At 46.3% G+C, this 22,924-nt stretch overlaps 1 protein-coding gene across 1 annotated transcript in view; it reads left to right on the top strand.

Moving 5' to 3' along the window:
• Window positions 1-22,924, top strand: part of ALOX5 (arachidonate 5-lipoxygenase) — a 123,432-nt gene that overhangs the window by 28,753 nt on the left and 71,755 nt on the right. Inside the window, exons 2-3 of the mRNA XM_069753372.1 lie at window positions 5,250-5,448; window positions 18,735-18,816. Coding sequence (XP_069609473.1) covers window positions 5,250-5,448; window positions 18,735-18,816 — 281 coding nt within the window. The remainder of the gene's footprint in view (window positions 1-5,249; window positions 5,449-18,734; window positions 18,817-22,924) is intronic.

The raw sequence follows: 22,924 nt of genomic DNA, 5'->3' as shown, positions 1-22,924 counted from the left end.
AATCATTGCCTACCACTAGCGCCTGTGTGTTGTAGTGCTTCCCTGCTGAGCATTCGGGATAGTCCTCACAACTTCTGTTCTCATTCTTTCTCGTTCTTTCTATTCTCCGTCCCCCAAGTTTGTTATGGCTAAGACGCACCCGTTTGACGGGAAGGCTCGGAGCTATTCTGGGACCCTAGAGACGCCCCTCTCCACGGTTGCCCCCTATGTCTGCTTAGGTGATGTAAGGTAGACAGCCAACCTATAATTAACTGTCCTGCGGTATTTGAAGTAAGGCATAAAGTCAATTACTTCCTCGGTGTTCCGGTCCCCGGCTACGCGCCTCAGTAGGATGTTGCCGTTCTCGGGGCACAACTCCAACTGGCTCGCCTTTGTGCTTGATCTCGTTTCTCACTGTCCACAATATCCTTCGCTTCGTGTCCTTTCTTTAGATGCCGCCTCAAGGTAGTTCAGGTGTGGCTCTGTAACGATCTGTCCTTGTCGCTAAGTCTCTGCCAGGTTCCCACGCCTGACAGGGACTCCCCTGAAGTCTCCCCCACAACACTCCCTGCCATGGGATGTTGCCTGGGCAAAACCCAGTCAGCTTCTGTTCTAACTTCCTATCCAACCCCTAGTTTTACCAGTGTGAGGAGTAGCCTAATAAATAAAACCTTTTGCTCCCCCTAGTGTCCGGAGTGTGAAGTGTAATGTGTGCTGGTGATACCTGGTCAGATGAACTCCTTTAGTGCCATCAGACGTACCATCACTCCCCTTAGTGGCAGAGCGACATTACTGCAACGACCAGGTCTCTGGGGCGCTGCATGTGTTACTACCAGTATTGTTTAAGACTGTAGGCTCAGCATTCTTGAGGTCATTGATCATGTCCCCCCATGTAGATCGAGATCTTGCAAGGAGCCCCAGAGCAAGGAAGATTGACTGTCATCTTGTATTTCTTCCGTTTTCTAATAATTGCCCCAACAGTTGTTGCCTTCTCACTAAGCTGCTTGCCTATTGTCCCAGCCTTGTGCAGGTCTACAATTTTGTCCCTGTTGTCCTTAGACAGCTCTTTGGTCTTGGCCATGGTGGAGAGGTTGGAGTGTGATTGACTGAGTGTGTGGACAGGTGTCTTTTATACAGGTAACAAGTTCAAACAGGTGCAGTTAATACAGGTAATGAGTGCAGAGTAGGTGGGATTCTTAAAGAAAAACTAGCAGGTTTGTGAGAGCCAGATTTTTTGCTGGTAAAATGCTTATTTCATGCAATAAAATTCAATTTAGTTATCTAAAAATCATACAATGTGATTTTCTGTTTTTTTATTTTTAGATTTTATATCCTTCCAGTTTTAGTATACCTACGATAAAAATTAAAGACCTCTCAATTCTTTTTAGGTGAGAAAACTTCCAAAATCTGAAGTGTCTCAAATATTTATTTCCCTAACTGTACATCGTTGGATTCAAGTTTTTTTTTGCCTACATCATGCTGCTAAACTTCTAATAGTAAATGCATATACTAGGGAAAAGGTATAAATCATAATGAGAATGCCCTAACATTTAAAATATATACTTTATTGTTAAAACCAAGGCCAACTGCCGTGTACAGAAGAAAAAGAAAACCAACACAAAAAAGAACCAAACAAAACGTGCTCAAAACAACAAAAAATGCTAAAGGGGAAAAAAGACTAGATTGCCCTAGCTACGGCACCTATATACGTCCCTGCCTAGCTGCGGAGGTTGGCACCCTAGGGGGGAGTGTAATGGCGCCCCCGCTCCACGTTGGCTGTCCCTATTGGCCCTGATAAATACTATCACCGCTAGTGAGCACCTCTACCCACAAGCTAAAGGATCCTCTAGCACTAGACAGAGGACTACCTATGCTAGGGAAAATCTAGAACCCCCAGAATAAAAACATTGTATGAACACATAAGCGTATATAAAATAGGGAAACAGATATCACGCCCTTTTAGGGGATCACTTATTATTTGAAACAAAAAAAAGGAAGGTGCATAGTGCAATAGTGCAATAACAGACATATAACTGCATAAACAGCAGTCACCACAAGGTAAAATATAAAAAACGATTTCAATGGAAATAATTCATAGTAGTAATGTGATACCAACCACAGTGACACACCACTGCCCCCTCACAGAACTCCAATGCGCGACTCGCTATCGCTTCGACAGGGAGTTTTTATTTGGCTAGGTGAGAGACCTCTGACATGGGGTCCGAATAGTTAATATCAACTCTTTAATAAACCTTACCAGATGACTTAGGATAAGAAGCCAAACCAAACACTTTTCAAAAGGTGCACTAAAGTTCAAGTCCTCTTTCCTTCTAGAGAGGCTATTTCATATTTAAATTCACAAAAGGGCATTACATGGCCTATAAATCTCGTAATGGTGGCTTACTACTCTCCATATGGAGAATCGTTCCCCCTTAGACCTAATCAATCTGAGGCAGGAATGCAATTACAGATAACACCTCTATACAAAGCTGATAACACAGGATTTAACATTCACAATACGTGATGCCACTGCTTCTCCTCCCTTCTCAATGACCTTTGGTCGCTCTTATTAGTATAGAGATATGAGTAAGTCTATTGCTGCTAATATACATGTACAGTAGATTTCCAGTAAAAGCAGCCATGGGCAGAAAAAAAAACAATCCAATTCAAGTGGTGTACCACCAATGATGGGCGGCCACCGTGGCCACCACCAGGCTCCGGAACAGCATCATACTTTCAAGTGTATCGGTGATGCTGATACAATTATTATTATTATACATTTTTATAGCGCCATTTATTCCATGGCGCTTTACATGTGAATACGAGGCAAATAAAGACAAATACATTAAACATGAGCAGATAACAGGCACACGGGTACATAAGGAGGGAGGACCCTGCCCGCGAGGGCTCACAGTCTGCAGGGGATGGGTGATGAAACACTAGGAGAGGGTAGGGCAGGTTGCGCGGCGGTTCAGTAACTTCAGGATCACTGCAGGCTGTAGGCTTGTCGGAAGAGGTGGGTCTTCGGGTTCTTTTTGAAGGTTTCTATGGTAGGCGAGAGTCTGATGTGTTGGGGCAGAGAGTTCCAGAGTATGGGGCAAGCACGGGAGAAGTCTTGGATGCGGTTGTGGGAAGAAGAGATGAGAGGGGAGTAGAGAAGGAGGTCTTGAGAGGATCGGAGGTTGCGTGTAGGTAGGTACCGGGAGACCATGTCACAGATGTATGGAGGAGAAAGGTTGTGGATGGCTTTGTATGTCATTGTGAGGGTTTTGAACTGGAGTCTCTGGGCGATAGGAAGCCAGTGAAGGGCTTGACATAGGGGAGAGGCTGGGGAATAGCGGGGAGACAGGTAGATTAGTCGGGCAGCAGAGTGTAGGATGGATTGGAGCGGTGCCAGAGTGCTAGAGGGGAGTCCAGAGAGTAGGAGGTTGCAGTAGTCGAGGCGGGAGATGATAAGGGCATGCACTAGCGTTTTTGCGGTGTCGCGGTCAATTGAAAACAATTATAGGAGAGTAAGCCATCATCTGACACTACCTCTGACATTATCTCCCATCTGTATCTGATCTATATGATGTATCCGGAAGATGCAATGATATAACTACAGGAGGAGATTAGAGGGTCAGAAGATGCCGAAGAGACCAGAACAGCGGGGGAACGGGAAGAGGTGAGTATATATTTATTTATTTTTAATGTGGGGCCCATTATACTGTATGGAAGACTAATGGCACCCATAGTACTGTATTATACTGTATGGAGGACTATGTGGTGCATTATACTGTTTGCAGGTCTTTGTGTGGGGGCATTATACTGTGTGCAGGGCTATGTGGGGGCCATTATACTGTTTTAAAGGCTATGTGGGAACAATTATACCGTTTGGAGGGCACTGTGTGGGCCATTATAGTGTATGCAAGGAATTATTCAATGTGTATGTGTGTTTTTTGTGGAGTCCATTATACTGTGCAGACAGCTGTGTCTGGACCAGTATGCTATTTTGAGGGCTGGATGAAGGCAATTATACTATTTGAAGGGCTAATGGGGGCTATTATACAATGTGGATGGTTGTTTTAGGGCCATCATACTGAGTGGATGGGTGTGGGGGCCATTATACTGTGTGGAAGCCCATTATACTTTATGTAGGGCTGTGTGATGGTTACAGTTGTGACATTATTCTGTGATGGGCTCATCATACTTTCCCAGGAGAGGGATAAGAGAGATGGGGATACAGTAGGGTCATTACGTGTGTGTGGAGTGTACTGTGGAAGAATTCACTGTGGGGTTATCACACTTTGTTTTGGCGTGACATTATTGTTGGCATAATATTTTATGAGGGCAATGAAAGGGCAATCTAAGGGCTTCAATAGGAGGAACATTTTTTGTAAGTGCTGCAAAGTTGTGGGATATGCTCTTCTATGGCTGACTTCAGGGCATTACCGCCCTTACTAATTTATGGGGTCTGGTGAGCAGCAGTACAGAGAGTAGCCCGGACATGCAGGCAGCCCGGTCTGGTCGGGCCCTCCTCTATTTGCTTCTGCTCACCGGGTCCCGGGGACAACGGTTCATTTTCTGATGACACATTTCATTTAATATACCTAAATCTGATAACGTATAAACAGGACTTGTGCTACCGAGAATAATTGCAGCCTATGTCCACGGAATAATCTATCATACATAGTTTAGTGCACATCTGAACCAAGGTTAGCCTGTGTATACAGGCTATTAAATGACCGTCGAGTGGCAAAAATATTGTTGGTCGGCAGTTGTTTAAGGATGTGTGCAAACGCCTGAAAAAGCACCCCACAAAATGAACAAAACGCACAGTAATGTCAAAGCGACATTTTCTGTGCACATGCTGTCTTTTGTTACTTCTATCTATCTCCTATCTATCTGTTGCAGGGTTCGGACAAAGAAGTGACAAAGAAGTATAGAGAGCGGGAAGCAGCCCACTCTCCATACTTCACTGTATAAGGTAAAAGACACTGTCAGAGGAGCGTCCACAAGATCAACGGCAAAGCCACTTCAGGAAAACGACCATCTGCATCTAAAAGACGCCATGTGCACATAGCCACATACTACGTATTGCACAGTGCAAATGCACAGTGTGCGGTTTTTGCATACATAGAGGACTGCCGATAGATACAGATACTGAGAAAGGAATAATGCTGAGCGAGGGAAACTTTTATTATATACACAGTTAAAAGTTTCTAAAGTAATGTTTCTGGCACAAGAATTCACTTAAGTTATTGATTCTGTTTTTATTTCTGTTTCTTTAGATTGACTCATATGATATGACAATATCCGAAGACATTGGAGAGATTCAGTTAATAAATATTGAAAAACATAAATACTGGTATAAAGATGACTGGTATTGTCGGCACATAACAGTTAAGACTCCCACAGGAGAATATTTGGAGTTCCCCTGCTACAGATGGATTACTAATGATAAGGAAATAATTCTTCGGGAAGGAACAGGTTAGTTCAGTTGTGATAGTATCAGCTATTATCAGCTATTTTCTTTACTGAAAAAATGTAAGAAGAAATTAAATGGTATGGGTACCGTAATAACCAGCCATGTGGCCCTACAAAAAGAGTCATCAGGAGAAAGGTGACAGCCACTTTATTGACGAGTTCTCACCAATTGAAGGTCCGGATCCAAATTTAATGATGGAGTTACACAAGCGTAGATCAATTATATAATGAGTGCTAATCAATTTTATAACACTAGACATGAGCAAAAAGATTAGATGTGAAATTAATTTGTGTAAAATTTTTAAAAAAATTCACTGAACCCAGCAAATTTGAACAGAATTGGCTAAAATGGCTGCTACAATTTGACACATTTCAAAAGATTGTGTAAGAGGAGGTGACGATACTCCTGAAAAACCTTGGCGCTATGTATTATTGGTGCGAGAATGTGACACCTAGTCAGGCGTTTGATAATGGAGTTCCTGAATATAAAGAGTCTGTGCGCCAAAAGAGAGTGGTCTAGAGGTGCTCAGGAAGGCTACTTTCACACTTCCGTCTTTTGTCCTCCGTCGCAATCCATCGTTATGGGCAAAAAGCGGATCCTGCAAATGTGCTTGCAGGATGCGTTTTTTGCCCATAAACTTGTATTAGCGAAGGATCGCGATGGATGGGCACACGTCGCATCCATCGTGCGACGGATCCGTCGTGTTTTGGCGGACGCGATGCACAAAAAAAGTTCAATGTAACTTTTTTTGTGCAACGTGTCCGCCATTTTCGACTGCGCATGCGCGGCCGAAACTCCGCCCCCTCCTCCCCGGACTGCAGAATGGGCGTTGCGTTGAAAAACTGCATCCGCTGCCCACGTCTTGCAGTTATTTCACAACGTCCGTCGGTACGTCGGCCCGACGCATTGCGACGGGCCCGTACCAACGGAAGAGTGAAAATAGCCGAAGAGACGCTGCAGCCAGAGAGACAAGCCAGGACAAGAAGCGGGTGCCAGTAGGCTGGGGTCCAGTTACACATAGGACCCCAGCGGCACTGACCATATTTTTTAACCATAACATGAAAGTAAGGTTAAACATTGGGGAGCACATTTTCCGTTGAGTTAGATCTGACACCTATTTTTGACTAACATTTGGCTTCTGAATACAAAAGTGACATCACAACAACTTAGTAAGCTATAGTATACCCTCCGTTTGTCTCCAAAACTACACATACAATGAAAAATAAAGCAAAAAATAACCAGAATGTAATGTTTTTTTTCTAAAGCTATTTTGTTCATACAAAGGATACAGTATATTGTTACTGTAAGTCAAATTGTGTGCAAGTAGTAAAGTGAGGTAGCAGTTAAGGCAAAAATTTACGCTTATAGCTTTTGCTGGAGTGTTCAATCTCTGGACAATCTCACCTGATGCTCCAACAATAGTCAGCCATCATATGTACATCCCATCTACCCTAATTATGTCCCTCCATGACCTTCAAATCTTTCACTTTGTTCATCACTGAATACACCAAAGTTTTCAGAGAATTAAGCAAGACGGCTATGTAGAAAAAGCATCTTGATGCTCATGTTGCAACCAAGCATTTTGTAGCTCTTTAAGAGTTTCTGGACAATTCCGATGTAATGTTTGCTCATGTGTTTTCAAGAAAGTCCTTGACAAGGTATTGGAATGATAACCAAACATTCTTTTGGAGTTCTGACTTTACCATGATGAAATGTTCATCTTTGATGAGCTGCCGAATCTGTGAATGATCAAACACTTTATTTTTTCAAATGGCAGGCTGGGAAATGCCAAAATTAGATACTTAAAAAAGTCTCCTTCAGTTGGCAAAACTTTAACGAATTGCTTAATGAGACCCAGATTCATGTGCAGAGGATATAATGTTCTGTCAACAAGTGGCTCATGTAGAATGTTTGGATCATCAGGTTTAAGGTCAATCTTGGAGGCCTATTACTCTCTACCCAGTGCTTCTCACAAGCTCTGCTGTCCCACACGCAAACAAAACATGGATACTTGGTGTATCCGCATTGCTGACCAATAAGTAAGTATATGGAGCGCCCCCATGGGGCCGTGGGGTACTCGGTACCGGTTCCTACGGTTCACAGGGGGATATCACAGTGGCTGACCTGGTCTGTGGACCTGGGACGTCTGTGTAAAAGGGAAAGGTCTTTAAAAGGATAAAGTTTGTGTTCGTGACGCCACCTGTGGTATTCGGTCAGGGTGACCGACGCTGCTTTAAGGGGTCCGCTGGGGTGATGTTATGGCAGCTAGATGGTATACCTTCCCACAGGTGAAGTATGTCTCCAGGGCTTCCCAGTGTGTAGATCGTGGATGGTGAGAGGCGCAGAGAAGTATGAGGACACAAGGTTGCAGTCTCTTTACCTTTACTGAAGACTTCAGCATCCACAGTCCAGGGCACCAGATCACAGGGCAGGCAGAGCCCGGCTGGTTTGGAGGCAAGTCCAGAGTCCCCTTTGTCCATGTGGAAATCAATAGCCTTCCCTTGCGCTCTAGTGGTGTAGTCCCTTACTGCCTATGGGTTCACATAAGGGTCTCGCAGATGTGGTGTTTCTCTCTCTGTCCCCCGTAGTCAGATAGGACAATACCCGTATGACTGGTGGCTTGAGGCTGTTTATAGGGATTCTAGCAGGCCCCGGCCTCTGAGGGGTGCCACTGTGCTTTCTGGGTGTAGGTGCGGACAGGTAACCTGCAATTAGCTGTCCTGCCGGTCTCTGAAGTAAAACATAAAGGTCCTAACTCCCTCGGTGTTCCGGCTACCGGGATTCTGCGCCTCAGAAGGAGGCAGCCTGTGCTGGGCTAGTCCCCTTCTGGTATCCTCTCCTTTGCTTTGCTTTCCTTGCATGCTCACTGCAATACAGTTCTGCCTTCTGAATGTCTCTTCCCAGGAGCTGCAGCACTTCAGGCTACACGGCTCCTCTGCTTCCTTTCCCTCTGTCTTTCTGACAGGAGCTGTCTTTTTCCTTCCAGATCAGGATGTTCTTATTGGGGAGTTCACCTTAAAACAGGTTTAGAGCTCCTCCTTCTGGTCTGGAGTGTGAACATATTGCATGTTTGTGGTACCTGGATGCAGTTATCCTTCTTTGCCTCCAAACGTAGCATCACTCTACCCAAGAGGAAAGCAATACCACTGCGACGACCAGGACCCTGGGGCACCGCACATACAATTTTAAGATCAATACAGATTATACAATTGTGTTTGTGATATTGCAACAAATCAATAATTATCTTTATGTTTCCGAAAATGAATAGCCAATTGGGACTGCACCAAATAAATTGCCATTGTGGAGGAGGACACACTTTAAGCTCTGCTTTGAACTATCGGTGAAGAGTTGCCATTCATTTGAGGTATACATTGGAATTCCAAATTCCTCAATTAGACCATGTGTGTTATGGCAACACACAAAGCCACTGTTACTTCTAAAGTATTGCAGAAATGCACTTTCTCTGGATCGAAAGTAGGATACCTTTGCTTTTTTCAAGCAAGTTTTTCGATTGCAGTCTTGAATCTAGGAGTTCTGAAGCCCTTTTTAATAGTCTCAAATCTCATGTCAAATTGTTCAACTCATGCTGGTCAAATTCCTTATGAGCTGAGACATCTTGAATTTCAAAATCTTATTCATTGTTGTCACTTTGTTCTTCACCTTAATGTTATACTTTAAAAGAGGATAGTTCAAGGAAAACTTCCACTGGATGCATAGCTGATGGTAGACTAGGATAGAGTTGAGCGACTTTTACTTTTTTCGGATCGAGTCGGGTTTCGTGAAACTCGACTTTGTCAAAAGTCGGGTCGGGTGAAATCGGCCGATTATTGCGAAAAGTCGGGGGCCGACTGAAACACGAAACCCAATGCAAGTCAATAGGGAATCAAAGTCGGCAGTGAGTGGAGGACAGGAAAACACCTACAGTGCCCATTTTAATGCCAAAAACATCAATTCTTATTACTTAAGCTTGTCAGTCTTAATTTACTTTATAATAATAGTTAGGCATTGAAAACTGGGTGTCATTTGGCTAAAGTTGTGGGGGGGTAGGGCTGGCTCAAGATTTTCGTGGGCCCAGGAAACGCGGAATACGTCATGGCGGTGGCGCAGGGAGAGGTAAGTATTTCAACTTTGCAAGTGCTGTGATCCTGAGCAAGCAGGGGGGCCTACTCGTTGGCACTGGCACAGGGCCCCTCATAGTGCGGCGGTGTGTTTGACGGCGGGTGACGCCTCCCACTAGCAGAGACATTTTTGCGTACTATGAGGGGCCCTGTGCCAGTGATGTCGCCAACGAGTATGCCCCCCCACCTGATGAAGGAACCTGCACTTTCATCTGCACCTTCCTCTTTGTCCCCGTGTAAGGTGGTTTACTATGCGGGAAGGGAAACCTGACTTTCAGCAAGGTCAGATTCTGGCTGTGTAGAGTGCAAGGGGAATGTAGTAGTCTGGGTCAATGTACCAGCAGACTCATCTAGCAGTGGCTGGGCAATGGGCAGGATGAGGAGGATACACAGATATAGGCCCACATAATAAAGTAGGCTAAATGCAGTTTAAAATTGGTAACAGGACTAAACAGGCGGCATTGCTTTGTTCAGTGGAGGAAAACTATAATGAGTGGCAGACACAGTTAGTAGGCCCAAATAATTTAGTGGGCTAAATGTCTGCCAAAAAATTGTTCATAAATAAACAGGCGACATTGCTTTGCTCAGTGTTGGAAAATTGTAATGAGTAGCAGACTAAGTTAGTAAGCCCAAATAATAAAGTGGGCTAAATGTCTGCCAAAAAATTGTTCATAAATAAACAGGTGGCATAGCTAGGTACAGGGGTGGGCTCCTCTGCTGAGTAGCAGACAGTGGTAGTAGGCGCAAAGTATTAACTGGTCTAAATGGAGGCCAGGGCCCTTGTATATTTTAACTATCATCGATCATTTCAACAAGTTTGTATTGGCAGTGCCATTGAAGGATTTAACAGCACAGACTACACAGTGGTGGAGCAGGGAGAGGTAAGGGTACCGTCACACAGTGGCATTTTGATCGCTACGACGGCACGATTTGTGACGTTCCAGCGATATATCCGTGACGTTCCAGCGATCTCGCTGTGTCTGACACGCTCCTGCGATCAGGGACCCCGCTGAGAATCGTACGTCGTAGCAGATCGTTTGAAACTTTCTTTCGTCGTCTAGTGTCCCGCTGTGGCGGCATAATCGCATGGTGTAACAAAGGTGTGCACGATATTGTATACGATGTGCGCATAGTAACCAACGGCTTCTACATCGCACATACGTCATGAAATTATCGCTCCAGCGTCGTGCATTGCAAAGTGTGACAGCAGTTTACGACGCTGGAGCGATATTGTTACGATGCTGGAGCGTCACGGATCGTGCCGTCGTAGCGATCAAAATGCCACTGTGTGACGGTACCCTAAGTATTGCAAGTGGTAGAGCACTGTTCGAGCTGGGGGGAACACTCTCTCGTGGGCGGCGGTACTGGCACAGAGCCCCTCATATTACGACGGTGTGCCTGACATTGGTTGTGCACCACCACCGTCAGAGACACTTCATTGTACTATGAGGGACCCTGTGCCAGTGCCGTCGCCCAAGAGTGGGCCCACCCACCTGTCCAGGCAAACGGCACTCGCAGTGCGGCACCCTGTGGGGGGAGTCAGCCCATTTAGGGAGGTATAAAAATGGCCTATGGTGGACATTCCACAGCTGCAAATGGAGGAATTGGAGAAGTCAGTAAGAGGAGGCCAAAAGCAAGACATTTTTCAGGCAAGCTACGTGTCAGCAGGGGAAGGTGGGGCAAAATAATTTGAAATCCATGATTGGTTCATTTTAATGAAGGTTAGATCATCAACATTCTGGGTAGCCAGATGTGTCCTTTTTTTGGTCAGTATTGAACCAGCAGCACTGAAGACTGTTTCTGATAGCACACTAGCAGCAGGGCAAGCGAGTTCCTGTAATGCATATTCTGCCAATTCAGGCCAGGTGTCTATTTTAGATGCCCAGTAATCAAAGGGGAATGACCTGTGAGGGAGAACATCGATAAGGGAGGAAAAGTAGTTCGTAACCATACTGGACAAATGCTGTCTCCTGTCACTTTGAATCGATGCAGCAGTACCTGTCGTGTCAGCGGTCATTGTGAAATCACTCCACAACCTGGTCATTAAACCCCTCTGTCCAACGCCACTTCGGATTTGTTCACCTCTAACACCTCTGCCATGTTGCCCCTACGGCTCGTGTGAGAACCATCACCGCCGCTGTGTGCTGGAAATGCCTGAACCAAAGGGTCTACAAGATTTGCTTGTTTGGTAGCCAATATTTGCTCAAGGTTCTCATGTGGCATGATATTTTGTAATTTTCCTTTATATTGTGGATCCAGGAGGCAGGCAAACCAGTAATCGTCATCGGTCATCATTTTGATAATGCGGAGCTCCCTTTTTAGGATGCGAAAGGGCATACTCAGCCATGTGGGCCAATGTTCCAGGTGTCAATTCACTGCTTGTGCTGGGTTGAGGAGCACTTTCTTGCAAATCAACATCACTTGTGGCCCGCAAAAACCCTGTAGCTGACCTTGCAACGCCACCAATTTCTATTGCCCCCTGAGAAGCATCCTCCTCCCATAAATATTCATCCCCATCATCCTCCTCCTCTTCGTCTGCCACCTCGTCCAGGAGAGTTCCCTGAGCAGACAATGGCTGACTGTCATCAAGGCTTCCCTCCTCCTCAGCTGCAGACGCCAGCTCCTTAATGTGCGTCAAACTTTGCATCAGCAGATGCATTAGTGGGATGCTCATGCTTATGATGGTGTCATCTGCACTTACCAGCCGTGTGCATTCCTCAAAACACAGAAGGACTTGACAGAGGTCTTGTAGCTTCGACCACTGCACAGCAGACAACTCCATGTCTGTTGTGAGTTCCGTTCTGGAGCTCCCTCCTGTGGTTGCTAATGGTGTGTTTGCGAGTTCTGCCCTTGGGCTCTCTCTGGTGGTTTCGAGTGGAACTGCTGCTTCATTAGGTAGCTGTAGCAGCTGCCTTCACTAATCGCCTTGCCTGGGTTTGTTATTTAAACCTGCTCTGGGCTTTAGTCCATGCCTGCTGTCAATGTTCTTGGTTGGATTTGATTCTTCCCTTGGATTTCTCATATGGCCAGTCCTTGTCTGCAAAAGATAAGTTTTGCTAGTTTGTTTGTCCATTTGTTTGGACTCTATTGCTTTGCATTTTGTCTCTTTTGTCCAGCTTGTCACTATGTCTTATTTAGGCTAGCTGGAAGCTCTGGGAAAGCAGATTTGCCCCTCCACACCGTGAGTCGGTGTGGAGTTAATTTTTGTAAACTCTGCGTGGATTTTGTAGTTTTTAATACTGACCGCACAGTATCCTTTGCTCTCTGTCTATCTAGTTTAGTATTGGCCTCCCCTTTGCTGAATTCTAATTTCATTTCTGTGTTCGTCATTTCCCTCTCCTTTCACAGTCAATATTTGTGGGGGGCTATCTTTCCTTTTGGGGGTTTCTCTGAGGCAAGATAGCTTTCTATTTCCTTCTTTAGGGGTAGTTATATCTTAGGCTGTGACGAGGTGTCTAGGGAGTGTCAGGAACATCCCACGGCTATTTCTAGTTGTGTTGTTAGGATTAGGGACTGCGGTCAGAAGAGATACCACCTTCTCAGAGCTCGTTCCATGTTGCGTTTTAGCCACCAGGTCATTTCAGTGTGGCCTCTTAACCACCAGGTCATAACACATGTCTGCCATGCAAGTGCCTGCCCGTGTATGTGTATCCTCCCACAAATTAATTACAGCACACCTCTGTTCGCATAGTGTTATGACCTGGTGGTCAGGACAATAATGGACCTGGTGGTTAAGAGCACACGGAATGACCTGATAGTTACTGATAATAAGGACGAGCTCTGGGATGTGGGAACTCTGCTGACCGCAATCCCTAAACCTATCAAACACACTAGAAATAGCCGTGGATTGCGCCTAACGCTCCCTATGCAACTCGGCACAGCCTAAGAAACTAGCTAGCCCTGAAGATAGAAAAATAAAGCCTACCTTGCCTCAGAGAAATTCCCCAAAGGAAAAGGCAGCCCCCCACATATAATGACGGTGAGTAAAGATGAAAATACAAACACAGAGATGAAATAGATTTAGCAAAGTGAGGCCCGACTTACTGAACAGACTGAGGATAGGAAAGGTTACTTTGCGGTCAGCACAAAAACCTACAAAAAGACCACGCAGAGGGCGCAAAAAGACCCTCCGCACCGACTCACCGTGCGGAGGCGCTCCCTCTGCGTCCCAGAGCTTCCAGCAAGCAAGACAACAAATGAAATAGCAAGCTGGACAGAAAAATAGTAAACCCAAGAAATACAAGCTGGAACTTAGCTTCTGATGGGAAGACAGGTCACAAGAATGATCCAGGAGAGAACAGACCAATACTGGAACATTGACAGGTGGCATGGAGCAAAGATCTAAGTGGAGTTAAATAGAGCAGCAGCTAACGAATTAACCTCGTCACCTGTGAAACTCAGAAACACCCACCAGTGGAAGTCCATGGACAGAACCAGCTGAAGTACCATTCATGACCACAGGAGGGAGCCCGACAACAGAATTCACAACAGCATAGCCTCTGAACCATGTGCAGTGTGGAGTTCCACCTTGTTGCAACGTCGATTATTAGGCGGTGCTGTGGAAGATTCAGCGATCGCTGATGGTTCAGCATATGGCTGGAGTGTACAGGTGACCGGCGGATGTGCGAGCAAAGTCTTCGCACCTTCAGGAGCAGGGCTGGTAACTCCGGATAATTTTTGAGGAAGCACTGCACCACCAGGTTCAAGGTGTGAGCCAGGCAAGGTATGTGTTTAAGTTCTGAAAGGGCTATGGCAGCCATAAAATTCCTTCCGTTATCACTGACTACCTTGCCTGCCTCAAGATGTACACTGCCCAGACATGAGTTTGTTGCTGCAAGTACTTGGCCAGTACTTCTGCGGTGTGTCTGTTGTCGCCCAAACACTTCATTTGTAACACAGCCTAATTATGCTTACCACTAGCTGTTCGATAATGGGACACCTCGTGTGCAACACTGGCAGCTGCGGATGGAGTGGTCATGCGACTGCGCTCTGTGGACGAGCTTTTGCTTCTGGAGGAGGAGGAGGAGGAAGGGTGGCGAACACCTACAGCCAACTGTTTCCTAGACCGTGGGCTAGGCAGAACTGTCCCACTATGGCTGTTTCCTGTGGACCCTGCATCCACCACTTTAACCAAGTGCGCCGTGATGGACACGTAACGTCCCTAGCCATGCCTACTGGTCCATGCATCTGTTGTGAGGTGCACCTTTCCACTGACTGATTGCCTCAGTGCTTGGACAATGCGGTCTTTGACATGCTGGTGGAGGGCTGGGATGGCTTTTCTTGCAATGAAGTGCAAACTGGGTAGGTCATCAGGTCTTTGAAAGCTTTGCTTTCAACCAACCGGTAGGGCATCATCTCTAACGAGATTAGTATAGCAATGTGGGCATTCAAACCCTGTGTACGCGGATGAGAGGATGAGTACTTTCTTTTCCTAACGAGAGTCTCTTGTAGGGTGAGCTGGACTGGAGAGCTGCATATGGTGGAACTAGCAGTGGTGGTGGTGGACATGGCGGATTGAGAGAGGGTTGGTGATGGTATTCTTGATGTTGGCCTACATACAGTGTTTCCTACCAATAACCTTGTGATTCCCTGACTGCTTTGGCCTTGGGACGATACCTCCACATTTGCTGCTGGTGGTGTCCTAACCGGTGGGCTTACAGTGAGGGAAGCAATGTAGCGTTGCTGACTACCTTCATTCTGAGCAGGTGCACCAACGGTACGGGACATTTGGTAGTTAGTCCAGGCTTGCAAGTGCATGCTGGTTAAATGTCTGAGCATGCACGTTGTATTTAAATTTTGAAGATTCTGTCCTCTGCTAAAGGTCTTTGAGCATTTCTTACAGATAACTATTGTCTGATCATACGGATCTATTTAACAAATTGCCACACTACACTCTTCCTACTATGGAATACCTTTTCAGGCATTGCACGCTGTGCTACTTTCACCAGATGGCCACGCTATCCTAAAACTGTTTTTGTTTTTGACAAACGTTTTTGGCCTGATACGGGCCTGCCAGATGACTGCTGTTGCGATGTATATGGCTGCTGCGGATCATCCTCCTCCGCTCCCGAGCTACTGGCAGCGGCACCCTCTTCCCCCAATGGCTGCCAATCTGGGTCAACAACTGGGTCATCTATCACCTCCTCTTCAATGTCATGTGCACCTTCCTCTGTGTCACCGTGTAAGGTGCCATAACGTTCGGGACGGGGCATCATAGTCTCATCAGGGTCAGATTCTGGCTCAGTACACTGCGAGGGCAATGTAGTGATCTGAGTCAATGGAACAGCATAATAATCTAGCTGTGGCTGTGCATCAGTGCACTCCATGTCTGATTCATTTTGTAATGGGCAGTTAACAATTTCCCTTTCTAACCCAGACACGGTATGTGTAAAGAGCTCCATGGAGTAACCTGTAGTGTCGCCTGACGCATCCTTTACTTTTGGTTTGGGTGAAGGACACAAGGAAACGTCTTGTTCCTGACCGGGAGTATCCACTGATGACTCACTGCTTTTATATTTGGAACTTTCTGAAGAGGAGGCGAAAGAGCTAGAGGCTGAGTCAGCAAGGAAAGCCAAAACTTTTTCCTGCTGCTCCGGCTTTAAAAGCTGTTTTCCTACTCCCAGATAAGGGAGCCTTCGAGGCCTTGTGTAGCCAGACGATGACGCTGGCTCAACACCTCCAGCCTTAGGTGCTATTGTGCTTTTGCCACTACCACCAGATGCACCACCACCACCACCACCATCAGTACCAGCTGGCAACCACCGCCCACGGGCTCTTACTCCAGACTTCCTCATTTTTTGGAAAATCTAACCAAAATAGCAACCGTTATATGGTACTGTAAAACAAGGTAGAAGGTGTATATAAACTTGTTGAGAATTTAAATCTCCCTTTTTTTTTGGGAGACTGAACCAAAACTCAGGCCCTGTGCATAAAACAACACAATGTAAGTGGCAGAAAGTGGCTGGCTGATATACGACAAACTAACAGGACTGAAGTATATCCACTTTGTGAGAATTTGAATGTCCCTTTTTTTTGGGAGACTGAACCAAAACTCAGGCCCTGTGCATAAAACAACACAATGTAAGTGGCAGAAAGTGGCTGGCTGCTATACGAGAAACTAACAGGACTGAAGTATATCCACTTTGTGAGAATTTGAATCTCACTTTTTTGGGGGGAGACTGAATCAAAACTCAGGCCCAGTGTATATAACAACACAATGTAAGTGGCAGAAAGTGGCTGGCTGATATACGACAAACTAACAGGACTGAAGTATATCCACTTTGTGAGAATTTGAATGTCCCTTTTTTTTGGGAGACTGAACCAAAACTCAGGCCCTGTGCATAAAACAACACAATGTAAGTGGCAGAAAGTGGCTGGCTGCTATACGAGAAACTAACAGGACTGAAGTATATCCACTTTGTGAGAATTTGAATCTCACTTTTTTGGGGGGAGACTGAATCAAAACTCAGGCCCAGTGTATATAACAACACAATGTAAGTGGCAGAAAGTGGCTGGCTGACATACGACAAACTAACAGGACTGAAGTATGTCCACTTTGTGAGAATTTGAATCTCACTTTTTTGGGGGGAGACTCAGGCAGAGTGTATAAAACAACACAATGTAAGTGGCCGAAAGTGGGGGAAGATATATGAAAAAATACAAGGACTGTAGTACAATTTCAATCTCCCTACAATGATCTCAGGAAAAGTATGGCAGCAATAAAAAAGGACTGCTGCACACAAAAGTGTGGACAAATAAACAAGATAACTGTGCACAAAGGAGCAACAGGATTTTTGCTTTTAAAAAAGTAGTTGGTTTGCACAGCAGCGTGCAAACAGCAATGCAGCTATCAGGGAGCCTTATAAGGCAGCCTAATAAGCTACAGAGCTGATGCACAAAAATATAGCCTCCACTGTCCCTGCAAAAAAATGGTGGTGTTGGACAGTGGAAATCGCTACAGCACAAGCAGTTTGGGGGTTAATCTTCCCTCCCTAACTATATCCCTCCTTCTGATGAAGCTGCAGCAACCTCTCCCTATGCTAAGATCAGCAGAAGTAAGATGGCGGTCGGCATGCACGCCCCTTTATAGCCCCTGTGACGCCGCAGAAAGCAAGCCAATCACTGTCATGCCCTTCTCTAAGATGGTGGGGATCGAGACCTATGTCATCACGCTGCCCACACTCTGCGTCCTCCTTCATTGGCTGAAAAATGGCGCTGAAAGCGTCATATGAAACGTGACTTTTGCGCGCAGATCGACGACCTCATGGCCGATCCCACACTAGGATCGGGTCGGGTTTCATGAAACCCGACTTTGCCGAAAGTTGGCGATTTTTGAATTTGTCCGATCTGTTTCGCTCAACCCTAGACTAGGATACTCTATTTTATATTTATTTTTCTTGTTATAGCCTCAAGTTTTCACTTTACAAAAGTAACACACGAAAGAAACGGTCCTGCATTGAAATCACAACTAAAACAGTAAGGCTGCCGTCACATTAGCAGTATTTGGTCAGTATTTTACATCAGTATTTGTAAGCCAAAACCAGGAGTGGAACAAATAGAGGAAAAGTATAATAGAGACTTATGCACCGCTTCTGTATTTATCACCCACTCCTGGTTTTGGCTTACAAATACTGATGTAAAATACTGACCAAATACTGCTAGTGTGACAGCAGCCTAAAGCAGAGCTAACCGAGTTGTGTGTGATGAGTGCAAAGTGTCAGTCTTTAGATGTCTTACACTGATAGCACCACCTTTCATTTAGAATAAGCTTTGAAGGCAGATTTTCAGGGAGATCTATGTCCAGCCCATAGATCTTAACAGCTCATTTGCAGATAAGAAAATTGTGGATTTCTCTGGAATAAGAGATTGAATCGCAGATACCAAGGTATCTTTTTATTCAACTTTCTATGACCTACGTGACCATATAGATAGCTTAGGAGGGTAGATACTACTGACAGATTCCCTTTAAAGGGTATCAGTCATCTACTTTATAGTGCCCTCTCTTTGGGTCCAGCTTGCAGTAGTGTAAGGCACCCTGTCTTGAGCATTATGTGTGTTGATTACAGGGTATCATTTGGTCAAACTAAATCTGTATTCCTAGCACCTGAGTGTGTGCACCATAAGTATCCTTAACAAGAACTTTGTATTTTCTTCTTTCTTCTTTTAAACAGCAAAATTGGTTATGCATGATGTAACAAAAATTCACAAGCAACACAGAAGAAAGGAGTTGGAAGATAGACAAAAACAGTACAGGTAAAGATGACATTTCCTCTTACTACTTCCATTCACCAATAAGCTTCTGATGGACAGGGCATGTCTAAAAGGCAGTGCTCTGAAACAGTGACAGCAGGGGCAGACACAGACAGCAGAGGGCCCCTGTACATCTGTACATGAATCATATATTGCCCTTTGCCATCCAATAGTTTATCAAAATGCACCCATTTATGTGTTTGTGAAATAATGTTGCTTGCCGCTTTGGAAGTGGAAGTCGGTGCCCTTACCTCTTGGGTTCCTGTGTGATAGAGTGGCCAAACACTGGTTTGAGGGTATACATGGAGCGACCCAAGGGCGGCGGGGTACTCTGAGCCGGGCCCTTCAGTTCGCAAGGGGGATGTCACGGTGGCTGACCCGGTCCGTGGCCCTAGGGGACGTCCGTTAATAAATGGGGGAAAGGTCTTTAAGGGGATAGTGTTCGTGACGCCACATGTGGTATTCGGTCAGGGTGACCGACGCTGCTTAGGGGTCCGCTGGGGTGATGTGATGGCAGCTAGTTGGTATACCTTCCCACAGGTGACGTATATCCCCAGGGCTTCCCGAAGAGTAGATGGTGGATGGTGTGAGGCGCAGTGAAGAAGGAGGACACAAGGGTGCAGTCTCTTTACCTTTTTACTGAAGGCTTCAGCATCCACAGTTCAGAGCACCAGATCACAGGGCAGGCAGAGTCCGGCCGGTCTGAAGGCATTTCCAGAGTCCCCTTATCCAGGTGGAAATCAGTAGCCTTCCTCTAGCGCCTGAGTGTTGTAGTCCCTCCCTGCTGAGCTTCTCGGTGAGGTCCTCACAACTGATGTTGGTGTTCTAGATGTTAAGTCTTTCTCTCTGTCCCCCAGAAGGATAGGAACAACCCATATGACTGATGGCCTGAGGCTTTTTACAGGGACCCTATCATGCCCCAGCCCCCACAAGTTGCCACCGTGCCTCCTGGGTATAAGGTCGGGCAGCCAACGTGGAATTAACTGTCCTGCCAGTCTCTGAAGTAAAGCGTAGAGATCCTTACTCCCTCGGTGTTCTGGCTTCTGTGCCTCAGAAGGAGGCAGCCTTTTACAGGGCAGATCTCCTTCTGGATTCCTCTGCTGTGCTATGACTTCGTTTCTCACCTGCTACAACACAATTCTCTTTGAGTCCTTTCTTAGGATGCTGCCGCACGTCGGGCAGGCACAGCTCCATGGCCTTCTATCTAGGCCTCTGACAGGATCCCACCCCTGTCAGGGACAACTCTGTCTGCAGCAATTAGATGTTCCTCCTTCCCCCCTGTCTGCCTGACAGGTGCTGCCTGGGTGAGGCCCAGTCAGCTTCTGTCTAACTTCCTGTCCAAACCACCAGTTTTACCTAATTGTGAGGAGTGCCCTAATAAATAGAAACATGGCTCCCCCTGGCGGCCTGGAGTGTGAAGTGTGTTGTGTGGTTTGTGATACCTGGTAAGATGATCTCCTTTATTGCCATCAGACGTAACATCACTCCCCCTGGTGGGAGAATTACATTACTGCAACAACCAGGACCCTGGGGCGCTGCATACATACTTTTGATTATAGTGATTTTCATTAGAATGTTCCAGATTTTGAGAACTAGACAACTCATGTTGACATATAAAGTGGATACTGTTATGGATACTTTTGTAGATTTTTGCAACTCTTAAGAGGGCTTCTACTGACAGTCCTTGCACTATCCCCACTTCTTAGCAGTCCTATGAAATGCTTTAATTGTTCATCCTTTTACCAATGTACAGTGATCCTCTGCAAAGGCCTCTGGTTGCGTCCATGGAGGAGCTGCTGACCCGTGGAGTGGAGTGAGTTGGCAGCAGGGTCAGAGTAGTTAATAGGCTGGTAAAACCAGAGAGAGGATACCAAGGACAAAGTCATCAGGCAGAGACGAGATCAGTAGAAAGACTATTCTTAAACCCAGAATGATGCAATCAAGGACAAAATGAAACAGGCAAATGAGGGTGTAAGGTAGTCCTGAGTCAAGTCCATCAATCCAGGTAACATAACATAGTAGTACTGCAACCTCCTACTCTGTGTCATTCCCTCTAACACTTTCGCACCCCTCCAGTCTATTCTAAACTCTGCTGCCTGACTAATCCAAATGTGCCCCCGCTATTCCCCGGCCTCTCCCCTCTGTCAATCCCTGCACTGGCTCCCCATTACCCAGAGACTCCAGTTCAAAACCCTAACCATGGCATACAAAGCCATCCACAACCTGTCTCCTCCATACATCTGTGACCTCATCACCCGGTACTTAACTACACGCAACCTCCGATCCTCACAAGATTTCCTTCTCTACTCCCCTCTTATCTCCTCTTCCCACAATCGCACACAATATTTCTCCCATGCATCACCCCTACTCTGGAACTCTCTACCACAAAATACCAGACTCTCGTCTTGGAAACCTTGAAAAAGAACCTGAAGACCTACCTCTTCCGACAAGCCTACAACCTGCAGCAACCAATGGTCGACTAAGCCACTCCACAACCAGCTCTCCCCTTGCTTACTGTATCCTCACCCATCGGACAAGTCCGGAAGTATCGGTGCTGTCATCCAAGTTGCAGGGGGGAGAGATTAGTACCCCAGACAGACCTTTGAACTTAAGATCAGGGGGCATGAAGGGTATAACAGTGCGCAGGAACAGGAACTCGGTTGGCGGGAAGCTGTAGTGTGTGGGGGCAGAGTAAGAGCCCTCAACAGTCAGGACAAGGTAGGCTTAAGGCTATGTGCAAACGTTGTGGATTTTGCTGTGGATCCGCAGTGGATTGGCCGCTGTGGATTCGCAGCAGTTTTGCAGTTTTCCATGCATTGTACCGTACCATGTAAACGTATGGAAAACGAATTCCGTTGTCTCCATGGTGCGGAAAATACTGCGCCGAAACGCTGCCTTCTATTTTCTGCAGCATGTCAATTCTTTGTGCAGATTCTGCAGCGGTTTACACCTGCTCCTCAATAGGAATCCGCAGGTGTAAAACCGTAAGTGGAATCCGCACAAAAACCACAGGAAATCCACGGTAAATCCGCAGTAAATCTGCAGGTAATCCGCAGTGCATTTTACCTGCGGATTTTGCAAAACGGTGGGGAAAAATCAGCACACTAATCAGCAACGTGTGCACATAGCCTAAGTCTGAGAGGCCTACGGAGACTTACCAGAGACTGTAGGAATAGACATCTCCTAAGAACCCTGACATCCACTCAGTGTCACTGAGCGTGAGCAATCCATTCCCACGACCAGACAACAGAGGGCGCCGTTCGAGACTCGATATCCTGGCCGTAAACCGAATGCAGCCGTCGTACATAGACTCTCCCGCCCGTATTAGCGTTGTGCCGACGCTTAAAAAGAAAGGACTGTCCTCTTTCCATTGTGTCCCATATTGGAACCAGGACACGCGAAAGGACATTCCAGGACCTTCGCTGACACCAAAACCCAGGACCCATCTCCGACCTGGACGCCGCCGGATTCTTCAAGCATTCAAGCCGGACGCCACTGCTATCTCCACAGAGACTGCCGCCGGATTGATAAGTTTGATACCTTTGTACTTTCCTCAACCCTTTATTGCCCCTGCTATACTTACGTCAATCTAACACTGTTTTAGCATCCTTATCTCCCCCATTTACCCTCTCCCTGCGTGCAGTAATGCTGTTCCATTAACCCCTTTCTGCCAGCTAACGGAATAGTACGTCAGCTGGCAGTATCCCCGCTTTGAGGTGGGCTCTGGCGGTGGGCCCACCTCAAAGCCGCGACATGTCAGCTGTTTTCAACAGCTGACATGTGCGCACAATGGGCGCGAGCGGAATCGCGATCCGCCCACGCCCATTAACTAGTTAAATGCCGCTGTCAAACTCTGACAGCGGCATTTAACAAGCGCTCCCAGGGGTGCTCGCACTGATGACCCCCGTCACGTGATTGGGGGTCACCGGTGCATTGCCATCACAACCAGAGGTCTCCCTGTGGTCGGCACTCATAGCAAGCCTGCAATTCTGCTGCACAGAGGTGATCTGTGCAGCATCTCTATGTAGCAGAGGCGATCGAGTAGTGCAAGCTTCTAACCTCCCATGGAGGCTATTGAGGCATGCCAAAATTAATTTAAAAAATGTGTTTA

The sequence above is a fragment of the Ranitomeya imitator genome, chromosome 2 (genome assembly GCF_032444005.1).
Source record: "Ranitomeya imitator isolate aRanImi1 chromosome 2, aRanImi1.pri, whole genome shotgun sequence".
Lineage (NCBI taxonomy): Eukaryota > Metazoa > Chordata > Amphibia > Anura > Dendrobatidae > Ranitomeya > Ranitomeya imitator.
This window is presented reverse-complemented; position numbering and strand designations above follow the sequence as displayed.